Genomic DNA, 22,210 nt, shown 5'->3' on the forward strand with positions numbered 1-22,210 from the left:
TTGCAACGAATCTTAAAGTGCTTGAAAGAACACCTGGCATCCTCTAATGCTTGGGATAGATCACCTGTTGTTACCCACACATCATTTCAGCCAAACAATGAAGCCAGGCTCCTTACAGTTTGAAGAACAGAGGATTATTTTCTAATTTTTTTTTCCATCCAATATGGAAGCATGTCTGAAGGTCATCCGAGTGACTAAAACATGGCAAGCATTTGATGATGGAGGAGGTAGAGAGGCAACACTTGGAGATAAAATTTCCAGAAAAATGCAGCAATTAACCAAGACATTTTTTCTCTTTTTTATGAACCAAAAGCTACACATTTATTAAAAATATCTATCTGTCTTCTGTGCCTGTAAATAAGGGACATCTGGCAACTGGAGCCCCTATTTCTAGTACAGTCTTCTGTTGGTGAAGTCCCACGTGCTTCTTGATGTGAGCAGCAAGCAGGTGTGTCCTTGAGCAGAGAGAGGATGAGCTGGGAGGAGGCCTGGCTGCCTGGACTGGGGCCACTCAGCAGCAGCAGCACAGTGCCCAGAGACAGCACGGCTCCTTGAGAACACATTCCTCGGCTCATCCACTGAGAGAAGTTCCCTCAATTCCCTCCATTGGTTGTCACAAAAGACCAACTCAGTGCAGTAACATTTCAGGCCCCAGAAGCCAAGAATGGTTCGAGTCAGGCGATGATGAAGATGATGGAAGGAGTAGGAGGAGAAGGGAGACAAAGAGAAAGGAGAGGGGGAGGAATGAGAGGGGGGAGTGGAAAGGAGGAGGGTAGAAGAAGGAAATAACACATTACAGGATCATCTACCGTGTGCCAGGCATGGTGTGAGGATTATTTCTAATCCTCCTATCAACCTTGCCAGAAAGGAGATAATGTCTTCTCTTTTACAGGAAATTAAGCCTAGGGGGATATTGACATACAGAAGACCAATCATATGGCAAGGCCAGGATTTGAACCCAGGTCCATTTGACCCCAAACATGATATTGCTCTTTCCACAACATAAATCTGCCTCCCAGAGATGGATTTCCTCTATCAGAGTGATTCCCAACATTTTGGAAAGCATCCCTATCAACATTGCAATTTTCTCTTAATAATTCCTAGGGAAGCATCTTACCCATGAATTCACCTATTTATAATTTAAGTCCCAGCTCATCTGAGCACACCATGGGCTCCAATATGATTCTTCACGGCAAGGACTAATGGCTTAAAAGCATTGTAAACCCGAGTTGTTACACAGGTATTCATGATAAACAAAAAACAAAAACAAAACCAACCACAGTGTACAATAAATTGATTCAATATAGATTTTTTATTTTGCAGACTTTCTTGGTGTATCTTCTATTAATCTTCTGGGAGCATTTAGCTTATTTACTCCAGGAATTTTGCTGTTTATCTCATCGTATCAAACATTTAATTAAAAGAGCTATCAGCTTGCCTCTAATGCTTTGAGCATGGAAAACTGAGCTGTGTCTCTTGACGATATGGTATCTGTTACCGGGTGTTTCCAAGTCAGTGAAGGTCAGTCAAATTATTAGTGGTTTTAATTAGTTTTCCCACAAGTGGTCATGTTATTTAGACCCAAAACTATGTAGTAAGGATTTTCCCCACCTTGCCTTTGAAAATAGCAACAAAAAGCAAAATATGCTGCCAATCATTTTCTTGAAAAATCCTCTCTTCCAGGACGTGGCTTCCCGCTGCTTCCACCATACCTCCAATCACTTCTAGGAATTGCACTTTTGATCCCATAAGGCGATGGAGTTGCATAATAGCACTTTGCATCTGCAGAGGGATTCATGTGCTACAAGGCACATTTACATATGTGGCTTTCTTTCATCCTCACTGCAATTGTGACTCCCAAATGTATAGAGCAGACAAAGCAGGCACCGTGAGGCAACATGGCTTTAAAAGCATTATATGGCTGGCGAGTGGCAGAGAGGAAACAGGCAGAGAGGAAACGCAACTTTTCTGACTCTAAACGCAGTGCGTTATCTGCTGCCTCTGAGATACCACCCGCTTCAAGCGAGGATCTTACAGTAGCTGACCCCAAGTGAAGGATTTGGGGGTGAGCATGATTTACTAGTGAAGGGTTCCAGGAGAAGTCAGCAGGGGAGCAGGATAAAGTTAGGAAAGACTGGAGAACGGGGAGAAACCAAAGGTCTGATTTAAGGTCAAGTCTCCATCTCCGTCCAGTCCTGCAGGGAGCTCCAGAGAGTGATTCGTACCTTAAAGTTTCTCCTGCTTCAAAGTGAGGGAGCAGCTGGGCCTTTGTATTCTCACACCGATTAGTCTTTGGTTACAAGTGACCACAAAGACTGAGAGAACTTAAATTGCCAGGCATTTACCATTCCAGTGCCCCAAGGCAAAAGCCCGCTGAGGATCCCTGAAGTGAGGCTTTGTCAGCAAAGCATGGAAAGGTGGGGCTGGGCACACAGGGCTGCAAAAGGGATCCGGGGAGATCCAGGTGGGGTATACACAGTGTCCAGTATACCATGTGTGTATTCATTCACCCAGCAAGAATGTCCTGAGCACCTCTAAGTGCAAAACAACTCTATCAAACTACATTCCTGAGGTTCTCTTCCCCCAGACAATTTTAGTCTCATCAGCTTTATCTTCTTTATAACTTATTTCTGCCCCAAATTTCCAAATTTGTTTCTTCCCTGATGTTTACTTGTGTACTGTTTATTTTTTCCTACTAGAATTTACGTTTCTTGGGAACCTGAGCTCATTCTGCCAAGTTTATTACAGTAGCCAGGAAAGACTTCCCTGAGGAGGTAATGTCTTCCCTGAGGCCTGAAATTCCAGGAGGAGCCAACCATGAGAAGACTGGGGAAGAACATTCTAGGCAGAGGGCATAAGAGGACACTGAGCTGAAAATCAACTTAGTGACAGGGATGGAACAAGAGGAAGGAAATGTGGGCACAGGTGAGATAACACAGGCTTTTGTGTGCCATGGTAAGTAGAGTGACCCTTACTCAAGCCTCAATCGGAAACCATCAGAGAGAGGCGAGCCACTCCCATGCCTTTGTGGAAATGATTCCATCTTTAACCCCAACCCCTCATCAGCTCTCTTGACAAGATTCTTTCAATCACAGTGTGTACCATGGATAAGCTGTAAAAGCTTTCCATGGATTGATTTTTCTATTCAGCAGTTTGTTGATGAATGCCAAAAGGATATATGTAGACTTATGTCAACCAGATATATTAGTGAGGTTTTATAATGAGAGACAAATTATCCCCCCACACACGGAACAGAAAATCTTCGCGGTGCTGCAATCTCAACACTTGCTGAGCTTAGCAAGCCAGGATGTTTCCCGAACTAAAGCCTCAATAGGAGGATGCACCCAGTTTACCTCTTTTCTTCCTCAATGTGCATTTCTGAATAGCTACTAAAACCCTGCAGCCCTTGTTACATTTCATTTCAGCGGAGAATGAGAGAGCAGGTGTTTTTACTCCTGTCTTACTGCTGTGGGAAGTACAGCCCCACGAGGGAAGATTAGCGATATATCTGAGGAGAAGGAACCAGTGGGAAATTAAAAATAAAACAAAAAAAACCTCTCTGCTCCTTTTGTGTGCCTTGACGACATTTCAGGTGAGTCAGAAGCGCTGACGCTGAGACTGATTTGGCTGTATGGAAAAGAGGAGCTGTCAGACAACTTTATCTCTGGGTAGGGCTTAGAGATGACTTTTTTTCATGTCATAGATGAGGTACCCACAGCCTACAGTGCTCCTTCACCCCAATTTCTTCTCATCCAGGCAAATGGGCCTTCCTCAACATTACACTTTTGAAAGGATGAGTTTCAACCTAAGGACTTGAGTCATAGGCCATTCACGAGCATCAGAAAGATCACATAAATAAGAAACATGACCACTCGGGGAAGCCATGCTTCCAAATTAGATCTGGAATCTTTTAGCTCTAGGAAAGCTAAGCTTAAGGTTGTGTTTCAAAAACTATAAGAAAGATGCCAATTTGAGTTAAAGGGAAAAAAACCTTCTGGTTTTTGTGTATTAGAGTTGATGGATCTCAATGAGAGGCACCCGAATCTCTTCCTCCTGAAAGGAGAGCAGTTAAGACCAACCCTCAGATAGAGATGAAAGCAAGGTGACCTTACCTTTTTGTCACTGAGGCCAGTCACTTGGTCCACAAATTCCTCCTGGATCATGAAAGCAGCCAGATTGGCTGTGTAGCTGGCCAGGAATATAACAGCAAAGAAGGCCCATACGGATACCATGATCTTGCTGGTGGTCCCTTTAGGATTCTGCACAGGCACGGAGTTATTGAACACCAGGCCCCAAAGAAGCCATATAGCTTTTCCAATTGTAAAAGAAGGCCCATGGGGTGCTGCAGATGACAAAAAGGACATTCTCAGCATTTTCTGAAAAAAAAAAGTCTATTTGTATGTGTATGAGAACCATGCAGCAGCCACCAGCAACACTGAAGATTGCCAGAAGATGGAATTATATCATAGCTGTGTCCTGTGATTGCCCTAGAACCACAATAACTTATTTTTTCTTTAAAAATTAGCATTCTTCTCACATTTCTATCCAACTGGATTTTTGCCACATTTCTTTAAAAAAAGAAAGGAAACGAAAATGCTTATGCAAAATGGGGGTTTGAATAAGAAGTAGTGTTATGACCTGTTTTAAATTTGGATTTGATTCCCATTTGAGGAAACCAACCTTCTTAATAAGCATAAAGAGAGCCTGACAAAAATGTGTGCATGGGGACTGCTTCCAAATTCATCGGATGTGCTATCGTATAGGAACCATGCAATTTAGCAGGACTGATGTTTGGTATTCTAATCCGATTGTCCCTAGCAATTGCTCCTGTTCAAACTCAGATGTAAAGTGTGCACAACATAAGAATTAAACCAAACTAAAACCCTCTCCAAATGGAGACATTAAGGAATGGAACAATAGATCTTAATTCTTCCAACACTTCACAGATGGAAGACATTTCATTGCAGGGGCATCGAAAATGAACACTGATGTCATATCACAGCACTTTTTTCCAGTATATCCTCGCAATAGCTATGCAGCCCTTTTAAGATTCTTAAATGTTCCTTGCAACAGACTTAACTAAAGAGACAGAACAATATGCCAAAATTCATGGAGATGGGGCATATGCAGGCTGTAAAACACACATATTAGGGTTTTCAAGTCTTTGTTTTGCATGAGGAAAAAAAAATCAATTTATGCCCTCATTTCATAGGAAGAAGGTTTTCCTTTAACAGGAGGTTAACTTTTATGTCATTTAAGTAAACGAAGATATGAAAAAATGATCTACTCAGATGTCACCTGGCAATGCAAGCAGAGTGGGCAATAAATAAAGTGGCAGAAGCGAATTCACATTAATGGAAGTTACGAAGTGTTGGGCAGGAAGCCTAGGAAAAGCAAGCTCTCTGCGCATTGGAGGCCGAACCCAGGCTACAGCAGTACTTATAATATCCACGACACAACCCATTAAAGAGAAGGTAGTTAATTCTCATATTCTCAATCTCTCCTCTTTCTATTTGGCTAGTTTTATGATCTTCTGGGCTTATTCTCAAGAGGCAGGAAATTCTTGGGGGAAACTTAGAGTTAATCCAGTCAACTTTATGAACTACTGAATTTTTTTAGGGATGCACGTTGATCAGAAATGACAGCTATTTGGGAATCAGATGTAGGCAGTTCAGAAGGATCGGTCCAAGACTTCTAGGAATTCCTGATTCATGAATACCATTACTGGGCCATATAACTTTTCCCATAAAGTGCAGTGAAATATAACAGAAAACCATTTTGTACGAAAAACCAAGAAACTGTCATTTCCCGAGAGCTGCCACAGCAGATGAGCTGGGAACAGAGCCTGGAGAGAATGGAAGGGCTGAGGAGTTTGCATAACTGATGCCGTCCTTTACAATAGTCTTTCGGGCATGCTTCAGTCAAAGGAGAACGTATTGCACAGGATGGGCTGTGGGTCGTTTTCACCTTCCAAAGTATAACTCAGATTTAGCTGCTTATCTGTATTTTCATTTTTCTTGACCAGTTCCAAGTCACTGCAATCCTTTCTCTTGGAAAAAGTGACACTTTCTTAACTGTCCTCCCCGTCCCCCCGCTTCCAACTGTCATCCCCACACACTATCTGGATAGAGTAGCCGCAGTGGCTTTTTTGCTCTGTACATGTATGTCACCTCTCTCCCCCCCCCTTTTTTTTTTTTTTTTTTTGAGATGGAGACTTGCTCTGTCGCTCAGGCTGCAGTGCAGTGGCACAATCTCGACTCAATGCAGCCTCCACTTCCCGGGTTCAAGGGATTCTCCTGTGTCAGCCTCCCGAGCAGCTGGGACTACAGGAGCATACCACCACGCCCAGCTAATTTTTGTATTGTTAGAAGAGATGTGGTTTTGCCATATTGGCCAGGCTGGTCTCGAACTTCTTACCTCAAGTGATCTGCCCACCTCAGCCTCTCAAAGTGCTGGGATTCCAGGCATGAGCCACCATGCCTGGCCTCCCTCCATTGTATTTTGAAGAAAGTCTGACATGGTTACCATGGTCAATTGCCTATCTCTCTGATTTCGTCTTATACTATTGTCTCCCTCATTCACTGATGTCTTTTTATTTTATTTTTTAAGAGAGACAGCGTCTTGCTCTGCTGAGTAGGCTAGAGTGCAGTGGTGTGATCATAGCTCACTGCAACCTCAATCTTCTGAGCTCAAGTAATTCTCCTACCTCAGCCTTCTGAGTAGCTGGGACTACAGGCACACATCATCATGCCTGGCTTACTTATTGATTGATTGATTGATTGATTGATTGTAGAAATGAGGTCTTGCTATGTTAGCCAGGCTGGTCTCAAACTCCTGACCTCAGGCAATCCTCCTGCCTTGGCCTCAAAAAGCCTTGAGACCACAAGCATGAGCCTCAGCCTTTTTCCGTTTCTTGAACATCTCAAGATTAATTTCAGCCTTTCTGCTTGCTGTTCCTTTTACACGAAATGATTGTAACCGTTTTTCACAGATACAATCGTATGTCACCCTTCAGGTCCTAGCTCAATGAACATCCTTTCCCATTGACCATCTTATCTAACGTAGTGTCTGCACCCCATCACTATCATGTTACTATGTTTTCTTCTTCTTCTTCTTGATATTTATTATAATCTGTGATTATTAATTTGTGTGTCTACATGTTATTTTCACAACTAAATTCTAAACTCCCTGATAGAAAATCTCTATTTGATTTACCACATTATCTCTGGCAGCAGTATAGTGCCTCCTGACACATAGTACCCATTTGATAAATATTCATCAGATAAATGTGTAAATTCACAACAGCACAAGCCCTGATTATGCAAATGTAAAGGACTACTGTATCACAGTAAAGTCACTCACAGAAACGTCTCAGATTCCACCCTGTTGGAAATCTTCTTAGTGGTTAAATTACCCTTTAAATGAAGGCTTGCACTCTCCCATTAAACACAACAACATTATTTATGGCATTGTTTAGTATTTGGTTGATTGAAGATGGTTTATGTGGTAATCACCACTCTTCAATGGTGAGGAAGAAGTTGAAAGATTTCAATAAAACCAGGTTCCTAATAGATTCCCACGCCCTGTTGACTGTTTCCAACATTAAAACATCCAAGTAAAAATAATATGTATCAATCACATTAAAGTGCTCTGCTTTTGGGGGGATATGAGACTTCAAGTTCCATCCTCTACCATATCAAGTCATTTTTTGGGAAAGAGATTTGGTCCTGACACTTTTCTGATAACACCCACTTAGAAGGTAGTGCCCACTGAGGAAAGCCCACTCAAAATGGCATAATGTGTATGACATAAACCCTGGCTAGAGTGGGATCCTTTTAATGAGTTATAGCCAACGAATGCCTCCCAATTTTATTTCCTATCTACTGATTGTCTCTTTATCAACTACAGTGCACTAAGATCAATGCACTTGGTCTTAGCACACTTAATTTCCTCTTGGCACCACCGAGAGGAAAATATAACTCTAGGGGGAAAGATATCACTTCATAGTTATATTTATTGTCAAACTAATGTAAATTGATTCAGTAGTTTGAGGAATGTTCTTAAACTAGATTTTATAAAGTCATTTTCTTTGCATAGACTGAAGTTGAAACCCATGACAATTTTAGCATTTCTTTTGACATGCATCTTTTAAATTAATTGCCAGAAAAGCTCCTTCAAATCTGCTTTCCCAACAAATTGAACATCAGTGGTTTCCACCTAACAACTATTGACTTCAGGTGATAACAAGATTAAAATATTTCATTCTGTTTTATCCTTCAGTCGAAGTACATAAACCATACTTTTCTGGCATTACAAGTAATATCAGTGACCAAACACCATTCATACAATGGTACACCAATGCAATATATTCTTTTGTGTGTGTATGTGATGGAGTCTCGCTCTGTCACTCAGGCTGAAGTGGCACAATCTCGACTCACTGCAACCTCTCCCTCCTGGTTTCAAGCGATTCTCCTGCCTCAGTCTCCCGAGTAGCTGGTATTATAGGTGTGTGCCACCATGCCCAGCAAATTTTTGCATTTTTAGTAGAGATGGGTTTCACCATATTGGTCAGGCTGGTTCTGAACTTCTGACCTCGTGATTCACCCACCTCAGCCTCCCAAAGTGCTGGGATTACAGGCGTGAGCCACCACGCCTGGTCTAGAGTAATGTATTCTAAACCTGAAATGTTCATTAAAGGTAAATGAAATTGCATCAACATTGAATCATGCTCATGAAGGTATCCTTACCTTTCCCTTTGGCTAAGTTTCTGTTGTATCCAACAGGGCTGAAGTATTCAAAGACAAAAACAGCTATGGCAGAAACAATGAGCAGCATCACAAACATCATCACCCAGACAGAGGCGCTGAATGGTTCTGCAAATAAACAGATGGAGGAATGGAAAAGTGGTCAATTATCTCTTCCTCACTTCCAGCAGGAAGCGCAGACATCCATTTGCAGGCTCACCAAAAATATTTTCTCTAATTTGAATCTGATCCTTCAAAAGAAGCTAATCGTTTTTTATTTTTATTTTTTAGATGTAGTTTCACTCACTGTGTCACCCAGGCTGGAATGTAGTGGTACAATTTCAGCTCGCTGCAACCTCTACCCCCAAATTAAAGCAATTCTCCTGCCTCAGCCTTCCGAGTAGCTGGGACTACAGGCATGTGCCACCACACCTGGCTAATTTTTGTATTTTTAGTTGAGATGGGGTTTTGCCATGTTGCCCAGGCTGGTCTCGAACTCCTGACCTCAGGTGATCTGCCCACCTCGGCCTCCGAAAGTGCTGGGATTACAGGCGTGAGCCACTGCTCCTGGCCAGCCAGTCATTTTATATTCATCAATTTAAATCATTCTTTATTCTACAAAATATTTGAGGTATAAGATTGCATATAATATAATAAAAATAGACAAGAGCATAGGACATTTTACAAATTAGGTCAAGGATAATCAGAAGAAAAAAGAGTGATAAGAAAGAGGGAGCAAGTTAGAATGCAAATAGACTGGCCATAGGTTCCTTTGCAATTATAGAACCATCCAGGGGGCTAAAGCTAGGAAGAAAAAAAGAAGACTAGGCCCTAATAGTTAATCATAGGCTCCTGCAAATTGTTGTGGTTGTTATTTTTATTTTTGTTATTTTTTCATGCTAGAAAGATGATACTTAGGAAATTCTGAAAATAAAGGGAGAATTATAACCTGTTGGAAAAGAATCATAAAATCATGGGTGACAGAAATATTGGAAAGTTATAATCCAGCACACTCTCCATTTCACCTTCTGCCTCATAGACAGATGAGATTGCTACGCTTTATTAATCTTGTTGATGTTGGTAGCAGCCTTAAATGCAATTGAAAGTCAATTGAGAATATTATCTTCACATGATAATTCAATAAAAAAAGCATCACTTAAAGGGTAGAGGCAATAAAATAGTAGATGGATAGATGGTTATTTCCACCAAAAGTAGTTTTCAGCAGCTCATTTGCATGTAACTTAAGCAGTAGGTGGATGTGTCAGAAGGGCAGGCCAAGTCATAAGGCTGTAAGTCTTATAACACTCTAGAAAGGTAAGAAATATTATGTAAATAAGATTTCTATTCAACTTTATTGAGGATATGAAAATTAGCTGACTGAAGCCATTTTATTTATGGTATAGATTTGCTACAACATCAACAGAAAATAAATTTTTAAAATGAATACATCTCCACCTGAATGTATCATGGGGAAGAAACTGCCTATAGACACCAATGAACTTAAAACCTTTTTCCTCATAAGCAAATATTTTCTGAGGGTTAAAATAAGTCTGATAATACCTCTTGAATAGTAAACATATTATTTAAAATTGTTTTCCTAATGAAGCTACTTATAAAGAACTAGGTTGATAGCAGGCCACCTTCTTATTAGAGTATGACTACCTAACACGGTTAGAAGTCATCACAAAATCCAATTTAATGAGCTTAATGTATAACAAGAAACGAATATGTCTGAACTTAACTTTGGCTATATTGGATAATTTAAAAGCTGTAAGGAATGCTTTCTAATGCAGTTTGATAGTGCAAATATATTAAAAAGCAACAGGTAACACAACTTAAGTAACACAAGATGTGCTCCAAGAAATCAATGAGACTGCAACTGAAATTTATTTTAAATTTAGCTTGAGTAATAAACAATATTATGTCCCTGAAATAACAGCACTTTAATACTGAGTTGTATCCAAAAAGGAAATTAGATAAATAAATGATTAGGAGATTTAAAAGTACTTCATATTCAAGAATAGAGATAAAATAATTCTCCGAGTTGCATAGTGTGTCTTATCGGAGGAGGATCATTGTGATGAGTAAATGGGTACATACATGAAAGTGTTTGCTCGTGTGTGAGGCACACAATATACGACAATATATTGAGTGGAATAGCTGTTTAATTCCAGGATTAAAGCCAGAAATACTGGGGCAACAATACGCTGTCCATGGTTCTGAAAAGGGCATGCTGGTTTTTGAAAGAGCACATTTATTAATCTGGTAACTTCTATTTCTCCGTAGGCTGTGAAAACATTATTTTTAAACATTAGAAGGGACCATAACTGAATTATCCTATGTGCATGCAAGAAACTGTAAACTCGCAGTGAACTTTTTTTGACAGGTGCATACTTGTCACTAACACACCAGTCAGAAAATCAGGCGGAAACTGATGAAGCAACTGATCCCAGATGTCTCCCCACTTGGAACTGACCACATCTGTTCCTTAACTTGTGAGCACAGCACAGATCTGCTGCAGTACTATGGTTTTAGTAAAGTAAGTACGTATGAGTGCCCCGAAGTGTTGCTATTCTAAGATACCACACACGTGAATGTATGCGTGCAGACACACGCCCCAAAACAAAGAAAAACATTAGAACATCGTTAAAGCCATGTCTACAGTGTCTAAGGAGTGACCCAGAAATAGTTTAAATAACTCTCTATTACATCCTCTGATGGTTTAAAACAGATTCAATGTTTGTCCATGAAGGAACTGCAATTGAGGAGATACCAGGTCAGCATTTCTTTGGATCAAAGAATCCAACTTGTTTGGAAAGTCTTCAGAATTAGCTAGATAGAAATATTACAGGAGATGCCATCTCTGTCCTTGAAGAGCCACTGGTTACATTTTTACACAAAAAGCTTAGAGGCATTACCTGCAAGTGCTTCTGATGTGAGTTAATGGAGTCTGGAGACGAGAGAGAATAGGAAATAATGAAGAGCAATACAATCAGATTTTGAATGTTTTGGCTCTTCCAGATGACTGAGCCAGTGAATGGAAAAATGTAGCTTAGCATGGTTCATTATGACTTTCAAAATCTGTAGATAATGACCGTAAATAAGGGGGTGCACAGTCAATCAAATAAGGATGTAATTTAGTGACTAGGAAAAATATTAAGCCGACTGTGTAAAAACAGCTTTGAAAATAGTTTCCTCTGGTTACAATTTATTTTACTTTAAAAAATGCAGCAGGAAAAGTGTGGGGAAAGAGAGGTTTTGCTAAATTTAGCAAAATACTTGACTTTTTTATGGAAATGTTTTACAAATGCAAGTAAGATAAAAATCTAGAGAAACTGGGTTGAGGCCAGATTCAATATTAGCGACCCATTTTCATGAGACAAGCCAATTGATATTTTTTTCTCTCTGACTGAATTGGAAAAAGAATTCTCTCTAGCTCACTAAAGAAATATAATATTTTTTTTCTAAAAAAAGAAACGATTTCTTTCCATTTTGATCAATGAACTCACTTCCTCTAACCCTTTCTTAACCTCCAGGGCAAAGGATTCCTGCCAAAGAGTCTGAAAGGGAATGAGGGGAAACATGACTAGGAGTGACTGAAGAGTCCACCTAAATTCTTAGGTGGACTTAGTGAATGTCCACCTAAGAATTATTAGGATTCTGCATGTGTTGTCAGTATCAGCTGGTTGCATTGTTCCTGGCATAGTGAAGCTCTCTTATTAAGATATGAGTATCTGAATCCATGTCAGACAGAGGGACAAAAGGAACATAATGAGGTATTTGTCAGCGTCCACATTACTCCAACAAAGGTTACAAAAATTGAAGCAACTAGTGCACAATCAAATCCAGAGAGTGGCAAGGATTTTAACAGCTTAAATGGATTATCGAAAATGAAAACAGTAAATCCACAGAGCTCTGAATGTAAGGCAGTGTCCAAAATCCTGTTAGTCAATATTTCACTGAAGAGAATGAAACACAAAAGTTTCACTGGATGCTAACATTACATATAAATGAAGACAGTGGAAGAATAAGACAATGGGCTTGGAGTTGATGTTCACAATTTGGTTTGAGTTTACAATTTGCTTTAAAAGATAAAGTTATTTTTGTCTCTGGAAAAATATAAGAAAGTTAGTTGACCTTAATATAACTGTTCTCCCAGGGTGGAGATTTCTCAAAGAACTAAAAGTAGATTTACCATTTGATCCAGCAATTTCACTACTGGGTATCTACCCAAAGGAAAAGAAGTCATTACAACAAAAAGACACTTGCATACATATGTTTATCAGAGCACAACTCACAATTGCAAAGATATGGAATCAACCTATGTGTCCATCAGCTGATGACTGCATAAAGAAAATGTGGTGTATATACATTGTGGAATACTACTCAGCCATAAAAAAGAATGATGCAATGTCTTTTGCAGCAACTTGGATGAAACTGGAGGCCATCATCCTAAATATTTGCTAATCATCTAAATAAATGACTGTTGTTCTTTGTGAGATGGAAGATGGGTATGTAGATGCTGAATAAAGGTTTATGGGCTGATTTAATTAACTGTGGACTGACAGGTTTATTTTTAAAATGTTTTCAAGACTCTAAGCAATATAGCTATTAATTTACATTCTACAGAGTCAAGACCAGTATCTAAATATGTGATCTTATTTTTTTAGCAGCTTTTTCTAAGTTTGAGATAAGTGAAAGATGTGAACTGGGGGATGGGTTTTTCAGGAATGGAAAATCTAATACTCCATGTTCTCATTTCTAAATGAAAGCTAAGCTATGGGTATGAAAAAGCACACAAATGGTATAATGGACACTGGAGACTCAAAAAGGGAGAGGATGGGAGGGAGATGAGTGATGAAAAATTACCTACAATGTACACTATTTAGGTGACAGGTACACTAAATGCCCAGACTTCACCACTATATAATTCGTCCATATAACCTAAAACCACTTGTACCCCTGAGCTACTGAAATTTTTAAAAAATTAAATATATAATATTTTGCCTCTCTCAGTTTTCCTCCAGAGATTCAGGTTTGTCTTAACCTTCCCTAATTTGGGACAAACCCACTTATATGGGAGTGCCAAGGGGGAATTAGTGATCTGAATTTCATGATATTCAACAAGATAGTTATGGTCAAAAGTCATTTATGATAACCAAACAGTTAATACAACACTTTCCTTTAAAGACAAAAATAATGCTTTACTATGTTCCATGAAGTTTCAACTACTCTCGCCAGGTTACCCAATACAGTATGAGTGCTAGAGAAAAGCAGATGATAGAAAATATAGCTCTTTCTTGATTTAAAAAAAAAAAAAAAAAAACCCTTTTTTGTGAAAACATAAATTTATGAAATGGTTAAAAAAATCAAAAGAATGTCCTTCTTTACAAACTATTTGGCTTAATGGGTAGTCACAATTAAAATATGATTTGATTAATTTTAAATCAGCGTATACTTTTCAGACTACTTCTGTTAGCAGAATACTGGCATAAATCATTGTACAGTCATCATTATTTCCACTCTTACATCGAGCAAATAAATGATTGCTGTTCTTTGTGGGATGGAGGATGGATATGTACATGCTGAATAAAGGTTTATGAGCTGGTTTAAATTAACTGTGGACAGACAGGTTTATTTTTTAAATGTTTTCAAGATTCTAAGCAATATATCTATTAATTTACATTCTACGGAGTCAAGACCAGTATCTGAATATGTGATCATATTTTTTTCAGCAGCTTTTTCCAAGTTTAAGACAAATGAAAGATGTGAACTGGGGGTGGAGGGGAGTGAATTAGGATGTATTAGTCTACTCTCACGCTGCTATAAAGAACTGCCTGAGAATCACTTGAGGTCAGGAGTTTGAGATCAGTCTGGCCAACATGGTGAAACCCCATCTCTACACAAAAATTAGCCAGGCATGGTGGTGAGCACCTGTAATCCCAGCTACTGGGGAGGCTGAGGTGGGAGAATCGCTTGAAGCCAGGAGGCAGAGGCTGCAGTAAGCTGAGATCACACCACTGCACTCAAGCCTGGGCAACAGAGCTAGACTCCATCTAAAAAAAAACTGAGATTGGGTAATTTATAAAGGAAAGGGATTTAATTCACTCACAGTTCCACATGGCTGGGGAGTCCCCAGGAAACTTACAATCATGGCAAAAGAGGAAGCAGGCACGTCTTACATGGTGGCACGTGAGAGAAGTGAAGCGAAGGGGGAAGAGCCCCTTATTAAACCATCAGATCTCATGAGAACTCACTCACTATCACAAGAACAGAATGGGAGAAACATTCCCCATGATCCTGTCACCTCCCATCAGGTCTCTCCCCCAACAGCTGTGGATTACAATTCCAGATGAGATTTGGGTAGGGACACAAAGCCTAACCCTCTCATAGGATAATTCAAATGCTGCCACGGCCAAACGGAACTGAACAAGTTCCTTTCCGGTCCCATCCTCTGAGCAAACAAGATTTCCTACAATTCCTTATAGGAAAGCAATAGTCATTATGAAATTCACACACCTAGAAAAGCAGAAGGTGAGACGGTGCCATTACTTCTTGAAACCATGACACTGATTCCCGTTTCCACAAAGGGCACAGAGAAGTCCACCACTTCAGAACGTTCCTCATTGATGGTGAGAGAACCAACTGCCATGACTGCCCGTTGATAGACCACCTGGATGCAAGGCAAAAAAAAAAAAAAAAAAAAAGAAAAGAAGAAGAACAGTACCTTTACTTTTCCTGCCAACATTCCTGAGGACTGCAGGCACTTTGTCTGAATAAGAGTCCAGGGGATGAAAAGATAACTTACTTCACCGATCATTCCATTCCACACATTGTTAACTTTCTTGCCGTGCTTCCCATTGGTCACCAGGTAGAGGTCGTAAGTAAACTTCACAGTTCTGGAAAGCTTCTTCAGAATATCAATGCAGAACCCCTTGCAGCATTTCTTCACATTCATCCCCTCATTGGTTGAATTGCTGTAAAGAAAAATCCCAGGACCACAGAATGTTAGCACTGGAAGGTTTGTTCACAATCATTAGCTGTACTCTTCTCCTATTTTTCAGATGAGTAAACTGAAGTTTAAAAAGGGGAAGTGGCTTTCTCAAGGACCCACAGTGAGTATATGACAGCAAAAGCAGAAAGTGTCCTTAATTATAGCAGTTATCATGACAAGAGCTAACACTTACTGAGTAATTACTATTTGCTAGGCACTATCCTAAAGGCTTTATACTAATTGTTGAATTAATCTCCATAACATTTTCTGAATTAGGTGATATTTGTATACCCATTAAACAGGTAAAAATTACCAACTCTTCAATTTTTAAGAGTTTTAACATATACAATTTTAGACTAGAGTTTAGTCATCTGATCTAAACTGAGTCATAAAAACTTATTAGAGAATGGGAGAGGAGGATGTGAAATTCTCAGAGAAAGCAGGGTTTTGCTTCATTTTATAATTACAGAGGCTTGAAACCAAAGGGGAAAAGTGAAGGTACCCAGAGAACACCTCAACCAAGAATCAGGAGACTTGGGTTCTATTCCATGCCTGAGTTTGTGGACCGAACTTCTCTTGATAGAGCCAAATGTTACATGAGGGCTCATTAATAATATCTTCCCTATCTACATATGTGACACGTAGTATAAAAGGAAACACCTCTAAAAACAAAGTCCTTGATCAGGTGAAAGCCCTATTAAAATTTAAGCTATCTTAAAGGCTATTGTATACTCTACCAAGGCTGTACTTATTGTTTTGGACCAGCCACCTTGCTGTATTCACCTGAACAAGACATATTCAAAGGACACCCTTGCAAACCAGAAAAATACCTTCAAAAAGAAAGGAGGCTGGGTATGGTGACTCACACCTATAATCCCAGCACTTTGGGAGGCCGAGGCGGGTGGATCACCTGAGGTCAGAAGTTCAAGACCAGCCTGGCCAACATGGCGAAACCCTGTCTCTACTAAAAATACAAAAATTAGCCAGGCATGGTGGCAGGGGCTTGTAGTTCCAGATACTCAGGAGACTGAGGGATGAGAATGACTTGAACCCAGGAGGCGGAGGCTGTAGCCAAGATCATGGCATTGCACTCAAGCCTGGGTGACAAGAGTGAAGAAAGAGAGAGAAAGAAAGAAAGAGAGAAAGAGAGGAAGGGAGGAAGGGAGGAAAAAGGAGGAAAGGAGGAAAGAAAGAAAGAAAGAAAGAAAAGAAAGAAAGAAAGAAAGAAAGAAAGAAAGAAAGAAAGAAAGAAAGAAAGAAAGAAAGAGAGAGAGAAAGAAAAAGAGAAAGGAAGGAAAGAAAGAAAGAAAGAGAAAGAAAGAAAAAGGAAGAAGGAAAGAAAAGGAAGGAAGGAAGGAGAAAGAAAAGAAGGAAGGAGAAAGAAAGAAAAAGGAAGGAAGAAAAAGGAAGGAAGGAAGGAGAGAGAGAAAAGAGAAAAGAAAGGAAATACTGGTCTATCCAACTGATAGCAAAAAGTACTTACACAACTCACATAAGATCAAGGCCTTTCTGGGCAATATGCTTGATTAATGGATATCCCATTAGCTCAACCCTGTCTTTGAGTCATGCATTTCATGAATATGTTCTCTGTTTGAATATCCCATTTTTGGCACATCCACACATTGAAGTGTTACCTAAGCACTAAAGTGATGTCTATGGAAATCCAACATCATCACAGGAAAATTCTTATGTTTCCATGTCATATGAAAGAAGTAGGTTACACAGTAGTACAAACAGAATAATCACAGCTATATAAAAGCAGATGAGCTTATGAAATAACTGTATGGAAAAACAATGAAATATGAAGCATAGGACAGGCACAGTGGCTCTTTCCTGTAATGTCAGCACTTTGGGAAGCCAAGTTGGGTGGATCCCCTGAGGTTGGGAGTTTGAGACCAGCCTGGCCAACATGGAGAAACTGTATTTTTACTAAAAATACGAAAATGAGCTGGGCATGGTGGCATGCACCTGTAATCCCAGCTATGTAGGAGGCATAAGAATAGCTTCAACCTGGGAGGCAGAGGTTGCAGTGAGCCAAGATCATACCACTGCACTCCAGCCTAGGTGACAGAGTGAGACTCTATTGAAACAAAGGAAAGGAAAGGAGAGGAGAGGGGAGGGGAGGAGAGGGGAGGGGAGGGGAGGAGAGGGGAGGGGAGGGGAGGGGAGGGGAGGGAAGAAAGTAAAGAGAGAGAGAGAGAAAGAAGAAAAGAAAGGAAAAGAAAGGAAGAAAAGAAAGAAAGGGAAAGAAAGAGGGAGACAGAAAAAGAAAGAGGGAGGGAGGGAGGTAAGGAAGGAAGGAAGGAAGAAAAGAAAAGAGAAAAAGGAAAAGAAAGAAGGAAAGAAAGGGAGAGAGAGAGGGAGGGAGGGAAAGGAAGGAAGGAAGGAAGGAAGGAAAAAAGAAAAAAAGAAAGAGAAAGGAAGGAAGGAAGAAAGAAGCAAGCATAGTTATTTTGGAATGGTGAAAAACATGTTTTCTTTTTTATATTTTTAGGGTTTTTTCCCCAAATTATCTAGTAAGTACATACTACTTATGTAATTGACAACACACACACATCAAACAACATTGATTTGTATGATATACATCATCTCTATAGCCATGAAGGTAGGCAGATTTGACAGAACAATTTTTTTAAGAGACACACTCTTGCTCTGTTACCCAGACCGGGTTGCAGTGATGGGATCATGGCTCACTGCAGCCTGGACCTCCTGGCCTCAAGTGATACTCCCACTTTGGCCTTTCAAAGTGTTGGGATTACAGGTGTGAGCCACCATACTCAAGTGGGAAAACATAATTTTGAGTAACAGAAGTGGGTTGTAAATGACACCTGCTTATCAATGCTTTCCTTTATCTCAGGATCAAAGACTGCCTGTCTTGAATCACTCTCTTCACCATTGCACCCCACCCCCACATCCTGTCAGTGATTTGTACTCAACCACTCTGCTTCTGTCAGCCCAGACCACCATAGAGACTTTACTCTCTTGCCTAGAGGCTGGATGACCTGCTGTGATCCAGCATCCTTAGCGTGGGGGTAGTAGGAGGCCACATCTGTGTACATTTGCATGTGATGATTAGTGACCTCAACACTGTACAGTCATGGGGTATGTGCCAGCTCCATCTCCACCAATTAGCCAGAATGGAGGGGGTTGGGCTAGAGTTAAAACTGCCACAAATATGATAGAAATGTGTCCTAAGTACACTAAAGTTGATGGAATGTCCAGATACTACTTCCTTCTCAATATACATGGCTCTGAAAAATGTGTGAAAATCGAATTCTCTCTTTTTCTTTCTGGTCGCTGTTGGCCATGCACTGACACTCTTTCCCCACCTTTGTTCATTTTTATCACCTTCATTCTATGTTCCTTCCCTTCTTCCCCTGTCACAGGCTCTTCTTTCACCTGGTCAAGATTTCTGGGAGATTAGACAGAAATTTTAGATGCTCCAGGTTTAAGATTAAGGGTCACGGGCATATAGTGGCATTCTTTGGTCTCCCTGGAAACCTCAGCCAGTTTATGAGTTATCTCACCCATATCCCTGAACACCAGGTGTATTTCTAAATACAAATGATCATTGATGCATTTTCACCCAACAAGCACCCACTAAGTGTCTACTGTGCACAAGACATGGAACTGGGCCCTGGGGACACAGGATGAAAAAGGCACACAGCAAATTCAATAGTTGAATTTATCACAGTAATTATGGAATTGCAGACCAGCTTGTAATTGGGAACGTCTGTTGGTTCCTATTACAGCCCTTGTGTGGGCGTGCAGGGGATGTGACTTAACTACACAGACTGAGAAATGGTCCCCATGTGATCTCTCTCAGTGCTCCACCACCACCCAAGAGAGGGAATGACTCATAAAAACAAATATGGGGAAAGGGATCCAATAAATTGTCCAGTTTACCAGCTCTACAATTTCCCAGTATAGCCAGTGGATACGAGCACAGCCATGCGACTCAGACCTATGTCCAGGTCCTGGGTTGGCTCCTGTCCACCATGGAGACTCAGACTAATCTCATCCAGCACTTAAAAATAAATTTCCTTTCTTCCCACCAACGATTTGACAGTTTGGGAGCTTAATTGACAGTATGGCCATTTCTCGCTACACATCAGGCCAAATGATTTTTCCAATTTTCTCTGCATGTCTTTATCACCCAACTAACAGAGCAGAGAGAAAGATTTCTCAGCTCATTTCTTGTTACCTGGTATTCTTAGAAGACCCCACCATTTATCAGAAGTGAGAAACAAAAAGGTTTCATACAATCACGTTGTCTAACAGGAATCCTTTTTGCAACTGATCAGCCTGTCTCAAAGATGTTCCCTGTAGGAAATGCAATTGATCTAATCTTCTTTAACGTTGGGATTAGTGGATCCTAGCAATTCTCTATTGCTCTCACATGAGTCAAAGACTTTCATTTCATCTAGACACACAGTAAACTCCTCATATCCCCAAGTGGAAGAAGGAAAGCTGCAAGCTACTGTCTCCTCACAGAAACCAAAAACGTGAATTTGAACCTGTTAAGCTGTTGATAGTCTTCAGTAGAAAAGTCAATTCTTTTAAAGACAGCAACTTATTTTGATTTCTCTTCTTCATACAAATGTGACTCAGTACTTGGGGATCTACTTGTTTTCAGCTCCAGGGCTTTGGATTTTAAAGGTTCTAAACTCCTGTTATTGATTCTGGAACACAAGGGGCCTCATTTGATTACCCTATTGAAACACGGAGGGTATTGTTATCATAGAGGAGGTGTCCCACTGAGGTTAGACTCTGCTTTCTGCCAGCCACTTTGCTTTCTTCATCGGGCCAAGTTCTGCTGAAAGAACACCCACCCAAATTAGAACATCCTCTGACAACGTTCCCACATCATCTCCTCTGTCCTCCTTGTAACTCATCACTCTCCAGCATTGCACTGGGTTTCCTTCTGTTTCCCAAACTCCCAAGCTTCTTTCCTCCCCAGGGCCTTTGCACCTGCCATTGTCTCTACCTGGAAGGCTTTCCCCAAATCTTCACATGTGTGGCTCCTTCTCATCCTGTATATATCACCTTAAACCTTACCTGTGTGAGCTAAAGTAACCCCACATACCCCGATTTCCTCTCTTCTCATACCACTCTCTTTCTATTCATCACAAGGTTTATTACAACATGGGGTTGTCCATTTCTTCTTGGTTGAATTGTTTTCTAACCACATATGTTCCATGATGGAAAGGTCCTAGTCTTTTGCTCTCCCTGTTCATCAATGTATCCCCTGTGCCCAGCAATGTGCCTAACATGTAAACTGTGCTTAATGCACATTCATTCATTCTGTATTAAAACAATTTTATTTATAACAATTTGGTGTTATTTCACTGTAAAGGAATTCAGCAAAAATCATTAAAACATTCATGACCCCAAAACATGGTCTGTTTCACACAATTATGAATCATGATGAATCATGAATCATGAATCACGGGATGTACACTTGCCCTTCCTTGGTGGGCCCCACCTCTTCCTCATCTCCAGGAGAGTGGAGGCTGGGGGACTGCTTATCAAAAAAAAGCTTCATCCCAGGGAGCCACAGTGGGGACACCGGAGAAAGGAAAGGCCTTTTTAGGAGGGGCATATTTATTTATTCCATGATGTATTCAGGATTTCAACTTCAAAGAGGCTGACATTTGTGACCCCACTGATAAAACTTTCTCCAAACCAAAATAGGCCCTCATAGTACATTTAGCAATTACATATTATATCTTTAAAATCCTGATCTAAAGGATTGAGATCTGGGGACTTGCATCTGGTGTGTTAATGGCTGAGACTGGAGTTTGAAACGAGGAAGTAAAAATCTCTCTTCCTAGTCATGAAACAAACATTGGTGTGTCATGCTGTGCCCTTGTAACTGAGGGTGCAAATATTAGTAAGTCACATTCCCTATATGTAGGTGGCTCAGAAACCAGGGAGAAGACAGATACACTAGACACTGTACAGACAGGTGATGAGGGTAGAGAGAGACAGACTCAGGTACTGTGGAAGTAGGAAGAGCTAACCCAGCTTGGGATGCAGGAGCTACACTTAAAAGGATGAGTAAGAAGTAGGTAAAAGAAACAGATCAGAAAGGACTCAGAAAAAAAATAAAGTTTCCATCCAACAGCAGGCCTTTTTCTTCTGTGAGTCGCCTATGAGGTGGTGTTTTTGCTTATGTTTGAATTAGGAAATACCAGGATCAGGGCCTCGGAGTTGGCCATGGAGGTTTCTGTGACCCCAGAGGGTTTGTAGATTAAGGGGGACCTCATAATAGACAATGCCAGCTCTTTCTTCAATCATAACAAAAGGAGAAATGACACAGATGCAGTGCCTGCTAGCTGCTGCTGAGCTGAGAAACGGCCAGAAGTTCCATTTGCACCTGGATTGTATCAGAAAGTAACATGCAAGGTGTGTGTTCACTCCCAAATGGAGAGATGTTTTTCACATTTTTGAGAAGCACGAATCTGGGATC

General features: G+C 40.4%; 1 protein-coding gene across 6 annotated transcripts in view; it reads right to left on the reverse strand.

Moving 5' to 3' along the window:
- The window catches only part of GRIN2A (glutamate ionotropic receptor NMDA type subunit 2A), a 431,556-nt gene that overhangs the window by 72,603 nt on the left and 336,743 nt on the right, over positions 1–22,210 (reverse strand). For 5 of the 6 annotated variants that reach the window (XM_028840946.2, XM_028840945.2, XM_077987200.1 and 2 more), the window contains 4 exons: positions 15,553–15,721; positions 15,264–15,417; positions 8,748–8,873; positions 4,113–4,342 (listed from right to left, as the gene is read on the reverse strand). In XM_028840946.2, coding sequence (XP_028696779.1) covers positions 4,113–4,342; positions 8,748–8,873; positions 15,264–15,417; positions 15,553–15,721 — 679 coding nt within the window. Of the gene's footprint in view, positions 1–4,112; positions 4,343–8,747; positions 8,874–15,263; positions 15,722–22,210 lie in introns of all 6 variants that reach the window. The other variant, XM_077987199.1, reaches the window with a different exon arrangement.

Source organism: Macaca mulatta, chromosome 20 (genome assembly GCF_049350105.2).
Source record: "Macaca mulatta isolate MMU2019108-1 chromosome 20, T2T-MMU8v2.0, whole genome shotgun sequence".
Classification (NCBI taxonomy): domain Eukaryota; kingdom Metazoa; phylum Chordata; class Mammalia; order Primates; family Cercopithecidae; genus Macaca; species Macaca mulatta.